The following is a 16,467-nucleotide window of genomic DNA, read 5'->3' on the forward strand; positions in this document are numbered from 1 at the left end:
TAGGACACGTATGAATATAGGATAAGGTTAGCAAAATTTATAACATGGAATGAATGGAGTTATGGCATACATAAATGTAACTATATATGTTTAATATTTTAAACACAATGATCATGTGAGAGACATGCTGCTAACTGCTAACAGCTGCTCTGTGCCCTATCAGACTGGTCAATCATTACGGCCGCTACTTCAGCTGTTCAGACTGAAAACTCAGCACGCTGTTGATTCCGTCATGATCACACACGTCATGTCGACGATCGCCCATCTCTCCCTCTCTCTCTCATTTTCCTATACATATATGTGTATGTATGCCTTTCTTTGTTGTAGTCTCTCTTTCCAGTCCACGATAGCTTGCAGCGCAGCCAGAAGCGGTGGCAATGGCGATGGCGGTGACCAACAGGAGAGTGATCCTGAAGCGGTACGTGCAGCCAGGGCTATTTTCGGAGGATGCCATGGAGGTGGTGACAGGGGAGACGCCACCGCCGCCGGTGGCCGGGTCGGCGGCGGTTCTAGTGAAAAATTTGTACATCTCCTGTGACCCCTACATGCGTAACCGGATGATCCGTCATGAGGTGTCTACCTATGTTGCGGACTACATCCCTGGGGAGGTACGTACTTCTTTGATTCTTTCATGTCAGAGTCTCCCCAGTTAATATTCTTTGCATATTTACTCAGTATAATAATAATAATGTCGCTTTCAATGAGATTATTTAGATATGAAGTTAATTTCTAGCATCTGATCCAGAGTTTTTTCTACGTATGGGTCGTTTGTTTGGGACGGAATTGTTTAACCAGCACTAATGCCTTTGGTGAATTTGCGTCCTTGTGTGGTAGTGAGTACCGCAAACCTTACAACTTTGTTGTCCTGTGGCTGAAAAACTTGCAGGTTTTGACAAATTATGGCGTGATGAAGGTGATATCATCTGGGCACCCAGGTTTCAAGGCCGGTGACCTAGTTTGGGGCGTGACCGGATGGGAAGAATACACCCTGATCGACAAGCCAGAGTCTCTCTCCAAGATCAATCACCCTGATCTTCCTCTGTCCTACTACACTGGTGTGCTTGGTAGGTTCACTATAACTCATCTATCGACTCTTTGCATGTTTTGGTTAGAGATTTAGCAGTAGGATTCAATAAAGTTATCTCCTGTTAAAGCATCATGTTTCTTTTATTGTCTTCCGGTTTGTTCTGGTCTTTGTGAAAGCCAAATGGTACGTGTTGATTTATTTCATGTTTGTAATAAGTGGTTGTAGCTTCTTTTTAAGTCCAAAACTAGAATATAACAAATTCATTATGTAAAAAATTGTTGATGATGAGTATGCTCTCTTGCTGGGGCAAATTCAGGAATGCCATTGCCAGTTATCTCTAGCTGAATGGAATCTCTGATGATTCAGGATTGCCTGGGCTTAGTGCATATGTTGGATTCTTTGAGGTGTGCAAGCCGAAGAAAGGTGAGCATGTGTTCGTCTCCTCGGCATCCGGCGCCGTAGGTCAGCTTGTTGGACAGCTTGCTAAGATCACAGGCTGCCATGTGGTCGGCAGTGCTGGTTCTGACGAGAAGGTTTGTATTAATATCTTATTATTCTGTCTGTTCAACGTTATAAAATTTTTTGATCTTGCTTAGATTTACTTGTATGCTAATTAATCTAGACATATAAATGAAATATACACATTAATACATAGATGATTTAGACAATCTTATAATATAAAACAGAGGGATTAGATGCTAATTAAACCGCTAGACTTCAAAATCAAATCCATTCCAAACTACTACATTTCATGGGAAAAAGCCATTTGCTTGAGAAGTAGCATGACTAGCATCTCCTTGGCTCTGTTATTTGCAACGCAGGATCATGAACATCTGACCCTGTTTTGCTTCACTAAGGATGGCAATTAATTACCTTCTATTTGACGCCTGCAAATAATGCATTTGTTTGATGCACTGCTCCCAACGTCAACGTTAGTATAATAGTTCCAAACTAAGTGGAAAAATGAAAAATAAAATACATCAATTTGTGGACTAAATAATGAAACACCCAATAATGGAGATCTTGTGGATACGTGTATGTAACCCTAGATTGTGCATACATTAAAATAAACTGAATATAGCATTTCCATCCGTGGCACAATAATGTCAAATTTCTACCACATAGATCAGAGCTTTGTTTCTGGGAATTAAGATCCCCCCAATCATGCATCTCCTCAACTGATATACCTCAGAATCAATATAACATTTTATATGAAAATCCATCTACTGCATCTCTAGGTCAACCTGCTGAAGACCAAGTTTGGATTGGATGATGCTTTTAACTACAAGAAAGAGCTAGATCTCGATACAGCTTTGAAGAGGTTCATGCTCCTCCCTTGTCATAATGAAATAAAATTCCCATGTTCTAAAGAGGCAAACACTGACCGATTCTACTCTCGATGGTCGTCATCTTATTAGGTACTTCCCAGAGGGGATTGACATCTACTTTGATAATGTTGGCGGATCAACACTTGATGCTGTGCTACCTAATATGCGGTTGTTTGGCCGGATCGCGGCGTGTGGGATGATCTCACAGTATAACCTGGAGTCCCCGGATGGTGTGCACAACCTCTTCTACATCATCACCAAGAGGTTGCGCATGGAGGGGTTTGTTGTGTTTGACTATAAGGGCATGTATCACCAATTTGAGGAGGAGATGGCGGGATACTTGAAGGAAGGTAAGGTGGAGTATGTGGAGGACATTGTCGAGGGGCTTGATGCAGCACCGGCAGCCCTCATCGGACTCTTCACTGGTCGTAATGTCGGCAAGCAGCTGGTTGCCATCTCGCGAGAGTGATGTGTTGAATTGCTTGGGAGGGTCGTGTGAGCAATGCTTGATATTGCTATGATTTGAATCCAAAACTTGAGTATGTTCATGTGATGGGGAAGTAGTGAATGCTCCCGCCACCAGATCTGAAATCCGTGCGTTTAGATTTAAAAATGATTTTCATAGTTTACATATGGATGTCCATGAGCTTTATTTATATTATCTTAAAGAATTAAATAAATGGGCATCTCACTTGACTTCATAGATTCAGAACTAATGGTGTGGGACTGCATTTTGCTTTTGAAGATGGGAATGTCCAAAGAAGTGTACATTTGAACACGAATATTTTCTGTGGTTCTTATTTTGAAAGAAGGCAGTGGTGGTGACAATCTGGCATTGAATCCATCACCCCCATCTACTTCCACTGTAAATTTAATATCAAGAAACCACCAGATTTAAATAGATAGCCACATAAAAATTAAACTAAGGCAAATATTCTCTATAGAAAAGATGGGAACATTTTTATGCAAATTATATTTTTTTACTTATTTAGTCAACATTATAATATATTTTGTTATCCATTACAAAGCACATGCATTAAGCTAGTAGTTTTTAATAAAGGGAAAATTTTATTTTTAACCCTTAAGCATTTTTCAAACTCTATTCTTCACCTTCTAGTGCAAAATTGGTTATTTTCTAGGAGGACTAGTTGATAGTACAACACTGTATGGATGATTCCCACTGGCTATAAAACTCAATATGAAAACATGTCACAACATTATTCATTAGCAATTATTATATCTAAAGCTCATGCAAGCATACTATATCATCTACAATTCATTGCATTATAAATATTAATGTACAAGCCTATCAAATCATCCCCTATATCACTTTCACAATATTTCAACGCATATCATCTGCCATCTCAACAATATTTAGCATAGTTTAATCCGTGTATCTCATGACAAAGCGCCAGATATCATCTAGTACTTAATGAATCCTGCCACCACGTCTACACATACGAGCTCCTTATATAGTGGTTCCGATTATTACAATACCCTAAACGATTAAGCTCAGCACATAACTCGAGTAACAACAACAAAAGATACAAGCCATAAGTTATAAATATATACAACAAAAGCACTCCAACTACTAGAACTACCACTGGTATTTGTAATACTAACATTTCATTGCTACTACCCCTACTATGCCAAACGCATCAGACACTACTCCCCAAAGTTAGCCTCGACATGATCATAAAGTTCTTCAAGGTTCTCATCCACCGTCTGCTTCTCTTCCGCTCCTTCATTATACTCTTCTTCATTGGTTTCTAGTGCTTCAGCATCTATATCCAAGGAATTAACATATATAGGGGATGAGTACAAAAGGTACTTAAGAAGACCATAAATAGAAATGCAGTGTTTGAATGCAATAACTACAGGATCCAAGATTATTCATGGAATTTCTAATGATTTTGGCAATTCTTTCTATCAAAAACCTCAAATTTTAATTTGAAATTCTACTGCACATGAGGTACCACAGGGTAGAACCTCTAATAGGTTCCTTTCGTGACACGTTCGCAGTTTCTACCCAAAACATGGAGTGACCTATCACAATTCAATGCACTCTCTAGAGGTTTGTCGTTGTACCCACAGATGTCTTAAACCTTTCAATCCCCATGCCCGTCGTCGCTTTAAACACACTTCACATTGTATGCCAGAAAGGTCAAGATCACAAGCTTTTCATCAATCCCATCTGTCAATTATCTTCGTGGGTGATCCCCGCAACAAAAGCATATCAATCATCGGATTCCGCAATAACGACAATCCACATCATCTAGTCGGATCCCGCAACAACAGTAATCCTCATCGCTAGCCCATGCTCACGGGGTTCACGGAAGTCCTTAGCCCATAGGATAAAGCCATAAAGAAAGTATTGCTAAGCTAGCCCGTCCCATTCCAGGTCATGTGGTCGACACGATCGCTACGACGCTCACATGCCATATGTTAGTTTACCTTATGATATACTCTACAACACACAAGTACAAGTTGCCAACAAGTAAGATCATCAAGGACTTGATCCACATATATACATGCACATAATTAACATTTAAAAGTAAAGCTCTGGTTTTCTGTGCAATGGTGAGGGTCATATAGGTTGCAAATACTTGAAATAACTATCAATATGATCCAAATATGGATTTGCCTAGATAGAAAACACAACGAGTCCCTCCGGATTCAGTTGAAACGATTGACTCCGCAGGAACTCGAACTTCTAAAAGAAGAAGTACAAATAAAGACATATTCCGAACGTACGATGTATACGCATGCAACTTATATGAATGGTGTCTTATGAATATTAATCTCAATGCATTTTATTAGTTATAACCTCTTTGTGTGAACCATGTTTGTGGATCAGCTAGAGTATATATTGTATAAGAAGAGAACTGAATGTGTACGTAGATGTAGAGTAGATATATTATAATGAAATAAAAGTTGCTGGCATTGATGATTTATACTGTCATTCCGGATTAGCATAGCAAGAGAGATCGATAATGTGCATGGAAGCAATATACCGTCCTCTGATTTTGAGTGGTTAATATGTGGTCCCATAGCTAGTGGGCCATATGTCACTAACCTATGTAAGAGGATAGCAAATTAGAGAAGCCTTGTCCGACGTGCACGTGAACTTTCTGATTCAAATTGAAGGGGGTGATTGTTTGGTGGCACATTTGTAAATAAACAATAATTTGTGAGTAAAATGTTTATATATACATACATACATATATATATATATATATATATATATTCTTAGCGATATAAAAACAAAGGTTAAAAAATAAACTTTGGTGAAAACTTCTGAAATCAACTCCAAATTTAATATTAAAAATTTAAAATTTGATTTATAAGTATAAGTAGAAGCGAAAAGATAAGGGTGGAAGTTCGCTTTAGTGGCAGTTAATTAGTTGGTAGACAACATAATATGAAGTGAAAGCATATAAAGTTAAATGCATTTACAGTAGAGTTGCAGATATTTGTGTAATATCGACAATATTATGCATAATTATGATGATTAATAGAAGAACAATAATAGACAGCATTTCGATCTACTTGAGGCACCACCTTCTCCCTTTTATTGTTCTTTTTCGTTACCACAATGTTCAGAAGTTTTGTAGCTTGATAGTACAGTTTTCAGCAGAAGCAGTCCAACCATCCAATTATCAGCAAGTAGCTATAAATGTTTAATATTTTAAACACAATGATTATGTGAGAGACGTCCTGCTAGCTGGTAACAACTGTTTTGCTCTGTCAATATTGGTGGCGTGGCTAAAAGGTTCGTGCAGTGGATCGAAAATATTTTTCCCGGAGGTTTAGTAATAAAATTATTTCTTAAAAAAGTTTAAAAAATAAAATAAGTTCGCTGGTCGCCATCTCGTGATAGTGATGTGCTGAATTGCTTGTCATGGGCATTGGCAGTGAGCAATACTTCATATTTCTATGTTTTGAATTCAAAACTTGGGCATTTTCGTGTGATGGGGAAAATGTGAATTCAGAGCTAAAAATGATTTTCATAGTTTACATGGGTAACCACGAGTTTTATTGATATTATCTTAAAGAATTAAATAAACGGGTATCTCATTTGACTTCTTAGATTCAGAACTAACAGTGTGGGCCTGCATTTTGCATTTGAAGATGGAATGTCCAAAGAACTGTACATTTTAGCACGAATCTCTATAGTAAAGAAGGCAGCTGTGGTGACAATCTGGCATTGAGTCCATCACATCTACTTCCACTCCACGAACTTTTTGGCCATATATAAAATTAAACTAAGGCAAATATTCTGTATAGAAAAGATGGGAACACATTTTATGCAAATTATATTTTTTTACTTATTTAGTCAATATAATATATATTTTGTTATCCATAACAAAGCACATGCATTAAGCTAGTACTTTATAATAAAGGTAAAATTTTATTTTTAATCCTTGAGCTCTTTTCAAATCTTCACCTCGGAGTACAAAAATTGGTTATTTTTTAGGATGACTAGCTGATAGAACAGTCTTGAGTATAAATGAAAGCAACAAAATATTGAGCCTATCATAAAAAAATCAAATATTGTGAGTATCATCTCAAAAAAAATCAAGCTATAACAGAATTTGCATAGGCTGAGCCTGATTAAGACATATTTATTTGGTACGATGAACAGTGCCATCACTAATAAGATGAAAACATGTAATCCTGAAATCAACAATCTCTAGCACCGTACTCTTTATTAGGTGAGAATTGTTCAAACAATATACTCATGAGAAATTAATATATGATATGAATTTAACACAAAAATCAACATGAATACATGATCATTGGAGAATCAGAGTACCAGGGAAGCACAAGAATATCAAGATTGTTAAATAATGGATGTGGAAAAATTGAAAAATCTATTGAAGCACGAGCAGAACTTATACATTCCCATACAAGCAATGGACAATACTTCATCAGTCATCACTGTTACTAAACTCATCTTCATCCACGACAGAATGGCCACAAGTATGAACAAGTATGGAGAGAGAGAGAGAGAGAGGAATGTTTACTGATGCTGCAACGGCGGCTGGATGAGGATGCACAAAATTAGGAATGACCTTCAGTTTGAGAAATTCAGACCTTATTATGGATTTGAGTAATATCTGAGAAAATATGGATTTAGCATTTTTTGGATCACTTAATGTTTCAGTATGCACTTAATGCTCCCATTAGTGGACTGTGGACTGATAGTAATTGAAATTTTCTAAGCCAAATAATCAAATATGTAGAATGGATTGATTTTTGGAATTAGCATATGCGTATTGTTGTCAAGGACATTGGACTAGGCAACTAATAAAAAATTATACTTTTATATGCAAAAAAAATGAAGGCTTAAGGGTGGGAGGGCTGCAACTGCGGCCAGGTGGTCGCCTGAGGGCCACGGCGGCGGGGAGTAGGCCGGAGTGTGGCGAGGCCGGGGAGGAGGCCGGAGGAAAGTGGGGTCGGCGACGAGGCCGGGGTGCGGCGGCGGGGAGCAGGTCAGATGGCAGCGGGGCCGGCGAGGAGGCCAGAGTGCAACGGCTTGGAGGAGGCCGGAGCACGCGGCGCCGCGGAACCGGCCGTGCGGGCGCGACATGGGGAGGAGGCCCGAGGGTGCGGCAGCGGAGACAAAGCTCAAGGGCGGTGGGGCCTAGGACGAAAAAAAAAGCGTCAGCTTAAAACAGTGGCACAAGTTTGCTATTCGCACCCTCACCACAAGGCTAAAATTTGGGTCAAAACAGATCAGTGTTTGGGGTTAATAAAAATTTGGGAGCTAATTTAGGGAACTGTTTGAGGAATACTTTTAGCCTCTAGTAGCAAAGTTTATATTTTTGGACTTATATTAGGCAACTCTTGGAGATGCTCTTAAAATAAGTTTGTCCACAATAAAATTTAATTTTATTCATTGAAGCCTTGAAGATAAATCTTACTACGACAGATTCTACACATTAAAATAAGTTTGTCCACAATAAAACTAAATTTTGTTTTAAGTTTCGAAGTCAACTTTGGTTCCATCTTGGTTTCATTCAGTGTAGAAGGGGACAAACCTAATTGATTATGTTTATACATACGGGGAAAGCAATAGGAGTCTTCAAATCTAAATATTCAGACGATACCATAATACATCACTCGTGTTTGACTTCTGAAATAAAGATAGCCTAAATATTTGCAGCACTTAACCAGTAGAAAAAACATTCTACTACTAGCGTTTGACGTGGTAATATAAATTTTTCCTCCATTCAATAGATGACTTTCTGCTCTTGCCTAGATTCATATATATACTAATGAATTTTGACATATATATAATATATACATTCAAAAATAGATAAATTTAGATAAATCCAGAAAGTATTATAATATGAAACGGAGGGAGTAGATATAATTCATTGGTTTAAAAACAATAAACGATTTAGATTGGTTCTACTCCCGGTAAAGACCATGTACTGTAGAAGATAGTAAAATTGACTTGGGCCACTTTCACCATATATAGGATACGTTAGATAACCCGCGCGGAAACGTAACGATGGATTAGCACATGATTAATTAATTATTAGTTATAAAAATTATAAAATAAATTAATGTGATTTTTTAAAACAACTTTCTTATAAATTTTTTTTAAAAAAACACACCGTTTAGCAATTTGGGAAGCATGTATATGAAAAAAGAAAGAGATCCAGATTAATAGTAGTACTGTCGAACGCGGACTTACTGTTAGTAGTATTTGCCTATCAGAAACAAGTAATCCTGACTAGATGGAGTGCTATTCATCGTGCATGTGAGAAAGATAGTAAATATATTGACTTGCATTTACTATTATTATTATTGTCATTATTGTCATGTACTTGTTTGTCATGTACTTGTTTCGTGGGTAGTGTAATTTGATTATGTGGAAGATGAAGGTAGACTCGATTGCACGGCTAGAATAGTTCGCTTTGTATAGTTAATTCTCTACCTCTTTATGTGAACCATGTTTATGGATCAGTTAGAGTATATATTGTATAAAATAAGAACTGAACGTGTAGATATATTATATTGAAATAAAAGTTGCTGATATTGACGATTTCTGGGGTGGATTCGGATCACCTGTCATTGCATAGCAATGGTAGGATAGCACAGTGAAATAAAGAGAGAAAAACAGCGCTACACTGTAGCAGATATGGTGTATGTTACTGTAGCAAATCAATATAGACAAAACTATAATAAATTTACTGTGGTGTACCGTAGCAGATCAATCTCTAACCCTCCATCTAGAAACGAAACAGATAGAATTATGCCAATTTCACCATACTATTCATCCGGTGCCATTAGCATTGAATGGTAGATGATCCAATTCCATGTGATTCCAGATTAGCATAGCAGGAGAGATCGATGATGTGCAAGGAAGCAGTATACCGTCCTTGGATTTTGATTGGTTAATATGTGGTCCCGATAGCTAGTAGACAATATGTCACTACTGACTAATATATGTAAGAGGATAGCAAGTTAGAGAAGCCTCTTTAGATGTGCATGTTAACTTTCTGATTCAAATTGAAGGGGGTGATTGTTTGATGACATGTTTGCAAACAAAAAATAATTTATGAATAAAACTATTTGTGGGACACCCGTACTAGGGGTATCTGATGACCACACGAGTACGTACGGTCAAAGGAGTACCGAATAGGAAAGAGTTTATATTTGCATGGTGTCGGCTTGGAGTTTAGCATGTACTGGATTGCATGCCATGTATTCCAGACCCGAGTAATCGAATTAGGATAGATATTAGTCTTGTTAGATTAGGACTCTATCATATTTATAATCCTTCCCCCACTATATAATGGGATACGGGGTGCCCCCTTAAGGGCACGGAGATTCATCTACGCAATACAATCACCAAGCATGAGTAAGGTATTATCTCGCTTAGCCGAGAGCCTGAACCTGGGTAAATCGCCTTCTTCTTCATTCTAACCATCGAGTTCCGAGCCTAATAGTCACTCTATAAGTTTATTGCCGACATCAATCGTCGATACTATTATATACATATTCTTAGTGATCTAAAAGTCAAGGTGAAAAACTCTGAAATAAACTCCGAACTTAAGGTTAAAAATTTAAATTTTGATTTATAAGCATAAGCGGAAGAGAAAAGATAAGGGTTGAAGATTGCGTCGGTAACAATTAATTAGTTGGTACGACCACATCTCTAAACTAAATATATATAATGACAACATGATATCAATTAAAAGTATATAAAATTAAATGTATTTATAGTAGAGTTGCGGATTGAAGAGCAATTTTATAGTCTAACGAAAAATAACAAAAAGTACCTCGAGCTACCAGTACATCGTGGTACCAAATCGTTTCTGATCGTTGGATCTAATAGCGCACATCCTACTCAACTAGATCCAATGGTGGGAAATGATTTGGTACCTCGAGGTACCGGTACAAGGTACTTTTCGTTGGACCGGAAAAAATCTCTTGTAATATTGACGATATTATGCATATTTATAATGATAATTTGAAGAGCGACAGCATTTAGATCTACTTGAGGTAGCACCTTGTCATTTTTTGTCTTTTTCGGTACCACAATGTACAGCAGCTGTACCTTGATAGTACAATTATTGGCAGAAGCAATCCAACCATCCAAGGTCCCAGTCAGGACAGAAATGATTGTACAGATCTTTTTGGTTAATTATTACCCTCTTATGGCATACATAAATGTAGCTATATATGTGTTTAATATTTTAAACACAATGATCATGTGAGAGACGTGCTGCTAACTGCTAACAGCTGCTCCGCGTCGTGTCAGACTGGTCAATCATCACGGCTGCTACTTCAGCTGTTCACAAGACTGAAAACTCAGCACACTGTTGATTCCGTCACGACGATCGCCCATGTCTCTCTCTCTCTAATTTTCCTATACATATATGTGTAAGTTTGTAGGCGTTTGTTTGATCTAGTCTCTCTCACTTTCCACTCCACAATAGCTTCTAGAAGCGCAGCGAGAATCGTCGGCAATGGTGATGGTGACGGCGGCGGTGACAAACAGGAGAGTGATCCTGAAGCGGTACGTGACAGGGATGCTGTCGGAGGACGACATGGAGGTGGTGACTGCGGAGACACCGCTGCCACCGGCGGATGCAGGGTTGGCAATGCTGTCGGAGGACGACATGGAGGTGGTGACTGCGGAGGCACCGCTGCCACCGGCGGATGCAGGGTTGGCAGCGGTTCTGGTGAAGAATCTGTATATCTCCTGTGACCCATACATGCGCAGCCGGATGACCCGTCACGAGGTGCCTAGCTATGTTCCAGACTACGTCCCTGGAGAGGTGCATGCTCGATTCTCCCTAGTTAATGTGCTTTGCATTGGTACTCGGTACAATAATAATGTTGTTTTTAGTGAGATTATGTAGATATGAAGTTAATTTCTCTAGGATCTGATCCAGAGTTTTTGTTTTCGTACCGCTGGTTTGTTTGTGACGGGTATTATCCAACCGGCACTAATGTCCCGACGAATTTGTGTTGGTAGTGGCTGCAAATTAACCTTACAATTTTGTTGTCCCTGTGGCCAAAAATCTTGCAGGTTTTAACAAATTATGGCGTGATGAAGGTTATATCATCCGGGCACCCTGATTTCAAGGCCGGTGACCTTGTGTGGGGTGTGACCGGATGGGAAGAATACACCCTGATCGATAACCCAGAGTCTCTCTCCAAGATCAATCACCCTGATCTTCCTCTGTCTTACTACACCGGTGTTCTTGGTAGGTTCACTGTAACTCAGACCTGTCAATGATGATGAGCATGCTCTCTAGCTGGGGCAAATTCAGGAATGCCATTGCCAGTTATCCCTAGCTGAATGGAATCTCTGATGATTCAGGAATTGCTGGGCTTACTGCATATGCTGGGTTCTTTGAGGTGTGCAAGCCGAAGAAAGGTGAGCATGTCTTCGTCTCCACAGCATCAGGCGCCGTTGGTCAGATTGTTGGGCAGCTTGCTAAGATCACAGGCTGCCATGTGGTCGGCAGTGCTGGTTCTGACGAGAAGGTTTGTATTAATATCGTATTCTCTTTGTTTCATGTTATAATACTTTTTAACCTTTTCTAGATTTATTTATGTGCTAATAAATTCAAACATATATACAAAACATATACATCGATATATAGATGAATCTAGGCAAACTTAAAAAGTGTTATAATATGAAAGAGGGAGTAACTGCTAATTAAACTGCTAGACATCAAAATCAAATCCATTCAAAACTACTACATTTCATGGAAAAAGACATTTACTTTGAAGAGAAGTAGCATCTCCTTGGCTCTCTGTTATTTGCAACCCAGGATCATGAACAGTTGACCCTGTTCTGCTTCACTAACGATGGCAATTAATTACCTCCTATTTTGGCGTCTGCGAATAATGCATTTGTATGACGCACTGCGCCCAACGTCAACGTTAGTATAATATATAGTTCCAAACTAAGTGGAAAAATAAAAAATAAAATACATCAAGTTGTGGACTAAATAATGAAACACCCAATAATTAATGGAGATCTTGTGGATACGTGTATGTTACCCCAGATTGTGCATACATTAAAATAAACTGAATATAGCGTTTCCACCGGTGGCCCAATGGTCTACACTTTCTACCACATAGATCAGAGTATTTTTTTCTGGGAAGTTAGATCCACCCAATCATGCATCTCCACAAACTGATATACCTCAAAATCTATATAACATTTTATGAAAATCCATCTACTGCATCTCCAGGTCAACCTACTGAAGACCAAGTTCGGATTCGACGATGCTTTCAACTACAAGAAAGAGCCAGATCTCGATGTGGCTTTGAAGAGGTTCATGCACCTCCCTTATCATAACGAAATAAAATTCCCATGTTCTAACGAGGTGACCCATTCTATTCTCGATGATCATCTCATTAGGTACTTCCCGAAGGGGATTGACATTTACTTTGAGAATGTGGGTGGATCAACACTGGACGCTGTGCTACCCAACATGCGGCTGTTTGGCCGGATCGCGGCGTGTGGGATGATCTCACAGTACAACTTGGACTCCCCAGATGGCGTGCACAACCTCTTCTACATCATCACCAAGAGGTTGCGCATGGAGGGGTTCCTTGTGTTCGACTATTTTGGCATGTATCGCCAGTTTGAGGAGATGGCGGGATACCTGAAGGAAGGGAAGGTGGAGTATTTGCAGGACATCGTCGAGGGGCTTGATGCAGCACCGGCAGCCCTCATCAGACTCTACACTAGTAGTAATGTCGGCAAGCAGCTGGTCACCATCCCACGAGACTGATTTGGGTTGTCTGTTGGAGATGCTCTTACGAGACCATTTCTTAGGATAGATGTAGTATACTCCTTGAGCCCTTCGATATGCCATTCATGCAAACATTTTGTCAAACAAGTTGGTCTGCACATTCTCAGCAGCTATTTTTTCGCTTTTTCAAGAAAAAAGTCAAACGACATATTTATAAATAAAAAATAATTTAGAAATAAGTGTTTTATATATGTGTTAATAGCAATCTAAATGTCAAGGCTAAAAAATAAATTTTGATGAGAAAATCTCAAAATCAACTCTAAATTTAAGATTGAAAATTCGAATTTCGGCTTATAAGCATAAGTTGAAGCCAAAAGATCGGGGTGTGTCGATCATCTGCACGCTCAGTAAACAATGTTTGTTACTCGTAAACATGCTTGGTGGGATAAGCATCTCTAACTAGAACTAGGGATGTCAACGGGTCAGGTTTGGTGCGGGTAGAGCAATTACCCGTCCGCCAACGTGAAGGCTGCGGGTAGAATTCCCTACCCGTACTCGTGCTCACGGGTAAAATCTAAATCCGTACCCGTCGGGTACCGGGCGGGTATCGGTTACCCGTTGGGTCTACCATTTCACATGTCAAAAGCACATCAAAATAATCATTCCAACATACACAACAAACTATATACTGCTTATAATATAATCTTGCATCACACATGAAAAGTTCAACAAATACAACATATTGCTCATGATAAAATATTCCAACAAATACAACAAACTAATGATAGCGATAATAACACCACATAGCACATTACCTAATGTTCAGATTCAACCATTCAATATTGCATCACACATCAAAAGTTCAAGACATAGGTCATATCAAAGTTTTTAGCTAAAAGGAAGTATATCGCAAATATTATTACATGAATAACATAATAAATTTTTAGACAAAATTCAATATGTGGGATACGTTTGGTACCTAATGGGTTACCCGTGGGTGGGAAATACCCGTACTTATACCCGCATCGATTCATGTCGGGTACGGTACTACCCGCAGGTAAAAAATCATACACATACCCGTTACCGTCAGGTCGGGTACCCAGCGGGTACCCAGGACCCGTACCCGAATTGCCATCCCTAACTGGAACTCTCAAATTGACGTTTACATTGAGTCGCCTGAATTCTCTAGATATCATAACTCTTGGATTTTTTTAGGGTACACCAAAACTATTTTGAACCATCCATCAAAGGTTGATCTAAGAGATAATATTCATCTTACCTTATAGGAGGTAAGATGACATTTATTATCATTTAAGGTCAATTAATATGAATCACTACATCAGAATATGGAAAGGATCAATTTTCCTTGTAGTAATATAAAAACAGTGTAATATTATTAAGTTATTCTATTAAATTTCAAATTTTGAATGAAAAATACTACAAACAGATTAAAGGAGTGTTTTTCCTTTCATTCTTTTGGTGGAAGTTTTTAAATAATTTCAATTTTTTCGGTCATATCTAAATTCTACTTACATATAGCAGTTTGAAACATGAAAATACAACCTTTTCTACGCTCAACAACCTTTACATTGAATATCTCAAAGTTTCACCCAGTGTGTTAAACTTTGATTATGCTAGCTTTGGTGCATATTTGGATGGACTTTTATGCTTTGATAGGTATACAACACGGCAAAGTCTTTTTTTTTTGGAAGGGTAAATACATGGATAATTAATTAACATTTCCCTCTATCAATCGAAGAGTAAATATTTTTTTATGTTATTAATAATCAACGGTGAGGATCTTTGATGGCTCTCTTACCTCTAGAGAGAGGTAAGTTGGAGTACTGTACTCTTAGTCAATTCTTCCTAATACTGAAGCAAGATCGTGAGGCATTTCTAAGTCTCAAGGAGGCAAGGACAATGAAGCATCACAGCATGCTTGATTTTCTTTTTAATTAACATGCTAGCAACAGGATCATATGACAACAATTGATTCATCAACTCGTCAAACTCCTCATAGTTTTCAATCATTTTTCCCACTTATATGATGTTTATTTGACAAATTAGCAATTGATGCTAGTTCCAATCAATCAAATTTCTGCACCTCCGCTGAACAAAACCGATCCCATGCAGTTGGGATACCTCCAAGTGAGCCTTTCATGATCGTAGCCATGAAGATGCTCTACCCTGGGAGCAAATCATAGCCACTTGAACCCATAACCCAGGAGGCCCGCGAAATTTTTTTATTTTTTAAACCTTTTTAAGAAATAGTTTTATTACTAAACCTTCCAAGAAAATATTTCCACCGCATGAACTTTTTGGCCACGTCACCAACATTGGCGTGACGAAACGGGTTATCACGCCATTGTGGCGTGGCAAAACTGCCACACAATGCCACGCCGATTAGGCTACATGACAGCGTTGTCTTGCCGCGCCATTAGCACTGGCGTGGCCAAAAGGTTTAGATTTGAAAAAAATTCCCGGTGGTTTAGTAATAAAATTACTTGCTAAAAAGTTTTATTTAATAAGAAAATTTTGAGGCCGGAGAGGGTTTGTTGATTAATTTACTGCACGTGCACGATATGATTTTTATTGGAAGAAAGATCATGGTCGCGGTGTCCCCTTTCACGCTCACCAGGAGTCACGGAAAACGTGACATCGGATTAACATATGATTTATTACACGTTAGTTATAAAAAGCTTAAAAAACAGATTAATGTGATTTTTTAAAATTAACTTTTCTATATATTTTTTTAAAAAAAAAATCATTTAGCAGTTAGAAAAATGTGCTTACGGAATCACACTATCACTGGCTAGTTCACCACCGTGCATAGCAACGTGTATGTCTCCCTTGTGTGTGATCCATTTGTTATGTG

The 16,467-nt window shown here is 38.5% G+C and overlaps 2 protein-coding genes across 2 annotated transcripts; both read left to right on the top strand.

Annotated features, from left to right (window-relative positions):
* The first annotated feature begins 343 nt into the window (after positions 1 to 343).
* On the top strand, positions 344 to 3,138 carry LOC102708850 (2-alkenal reductase (NADP(+)-dependent)-like). Its single transcript, XM_015843351.2, has 5 exons — positions 344 to 608; positions 887 to 1,064; positions 1,394 to 1,560; positions 2,266 to 2,348; positions 2,446 to 3,138. Exons 1-5 carry the CDS (start codon positions 378 to 380, stop codon positions 2,822 to 2,824), a joined length of 1,038 nt encoding a protein of 345 aa, XP_015698837.1. The 5' UTR covers positions 344 to 377; the 3' UTR covers positions 2,825 to 3,138.
* An 8,143-nt stretch (positions 3,139 to 11,281) lies between these two features.
* On the top strand, positions 11,282 to 13,647 carry LOC102709126 (2-alkenal reductase (NADP(+)-dependent)-like). Its single transcript, XM_015843076.2, has 5 exons — positions 11,282 to 11,654; positions 11,909 to 12,086; positions 12,203 to 12,369; positions 13,086 to 13,168; positions 13,256 to 13,647. Exons 1-5 carry the CDS (start codon positions 11,343 to 11,345, stop codon positions 13,629 to 13,631), a joined length of 1,116 nt encoding a protein of 371 aa, XP_015698562.1. The 5' UTR covers positions 11,282 to 11,342; the 3' UTR covers positions 13,632 to 13,647.
* The last annotated feature ends 2,820 nt before the right edge of the window (positions 13,648 to 16,467 follow it).

This window comes from Oryza brachyantha, chromosome 12 (assembly GCF_000231095.2).
Source record: "Oryza brachyantha chromosome 12, ObraRS2, whole genome shotgun sequence".
Classification (NCBI taxonomy): Eukaryota; Viridiplantae; Streptophyta; class Magnoliopsida; order Poales; family Poaceae; genus Oryza; species Oryza brachyantha.

What these genes read in the sequence shown, in the direction of transcription:
- LOC102708850 (XM_015843351.2), top strand. Translation starts at nt 378, where the DNA reads ATGGCGATGGCGGTGACCAACAGGAGAGTGATCCTGAAGCGGTACGTG. An exon ending in CTACTACACTGGTGTGCTTG is followed by an intron (nt 1,065 to 1,393) that starts GTAGGTTCACTA and finishes CTGATGATTCAG; the next exon opens with GATTGCCTGGGCTTAGTGCA. An exon ending in CTCGATACAGCTTTGAAGAG is followed by an intron (nt 2,349 to 2,445) that starts GTTCATGCTCCT and finishes TCATCTTATTAG; the next exon opens with GTACTTCCCAGAGGGGATTG.
- LOC102709126 (XM_015843076.2), top strand. Translation starts at nt 11,343, where the DNA reads ATGGTGATGGTGACGGCGGCGGTGACAAACAGGAGAGTGATCCTGAAG. An exon ending in CAGACTACGTCCCTGGAGAG is followed by an intron (nt 11,655 to 11,908) that starts GTGCATGCTCGA and finishes AAAATCTTGCAG; the next exon opens with GTTTTAACAAATTATGGCGT. An exon ending in GTGCTGGTTCTGACGAGAAG is followed by an intron (nt 12,370 to 13,085) that starts GTTTGTATTAAT and finishes CTGCATCTCCAG; the next exon opens with GTCAACCTACTGAAGACCAA.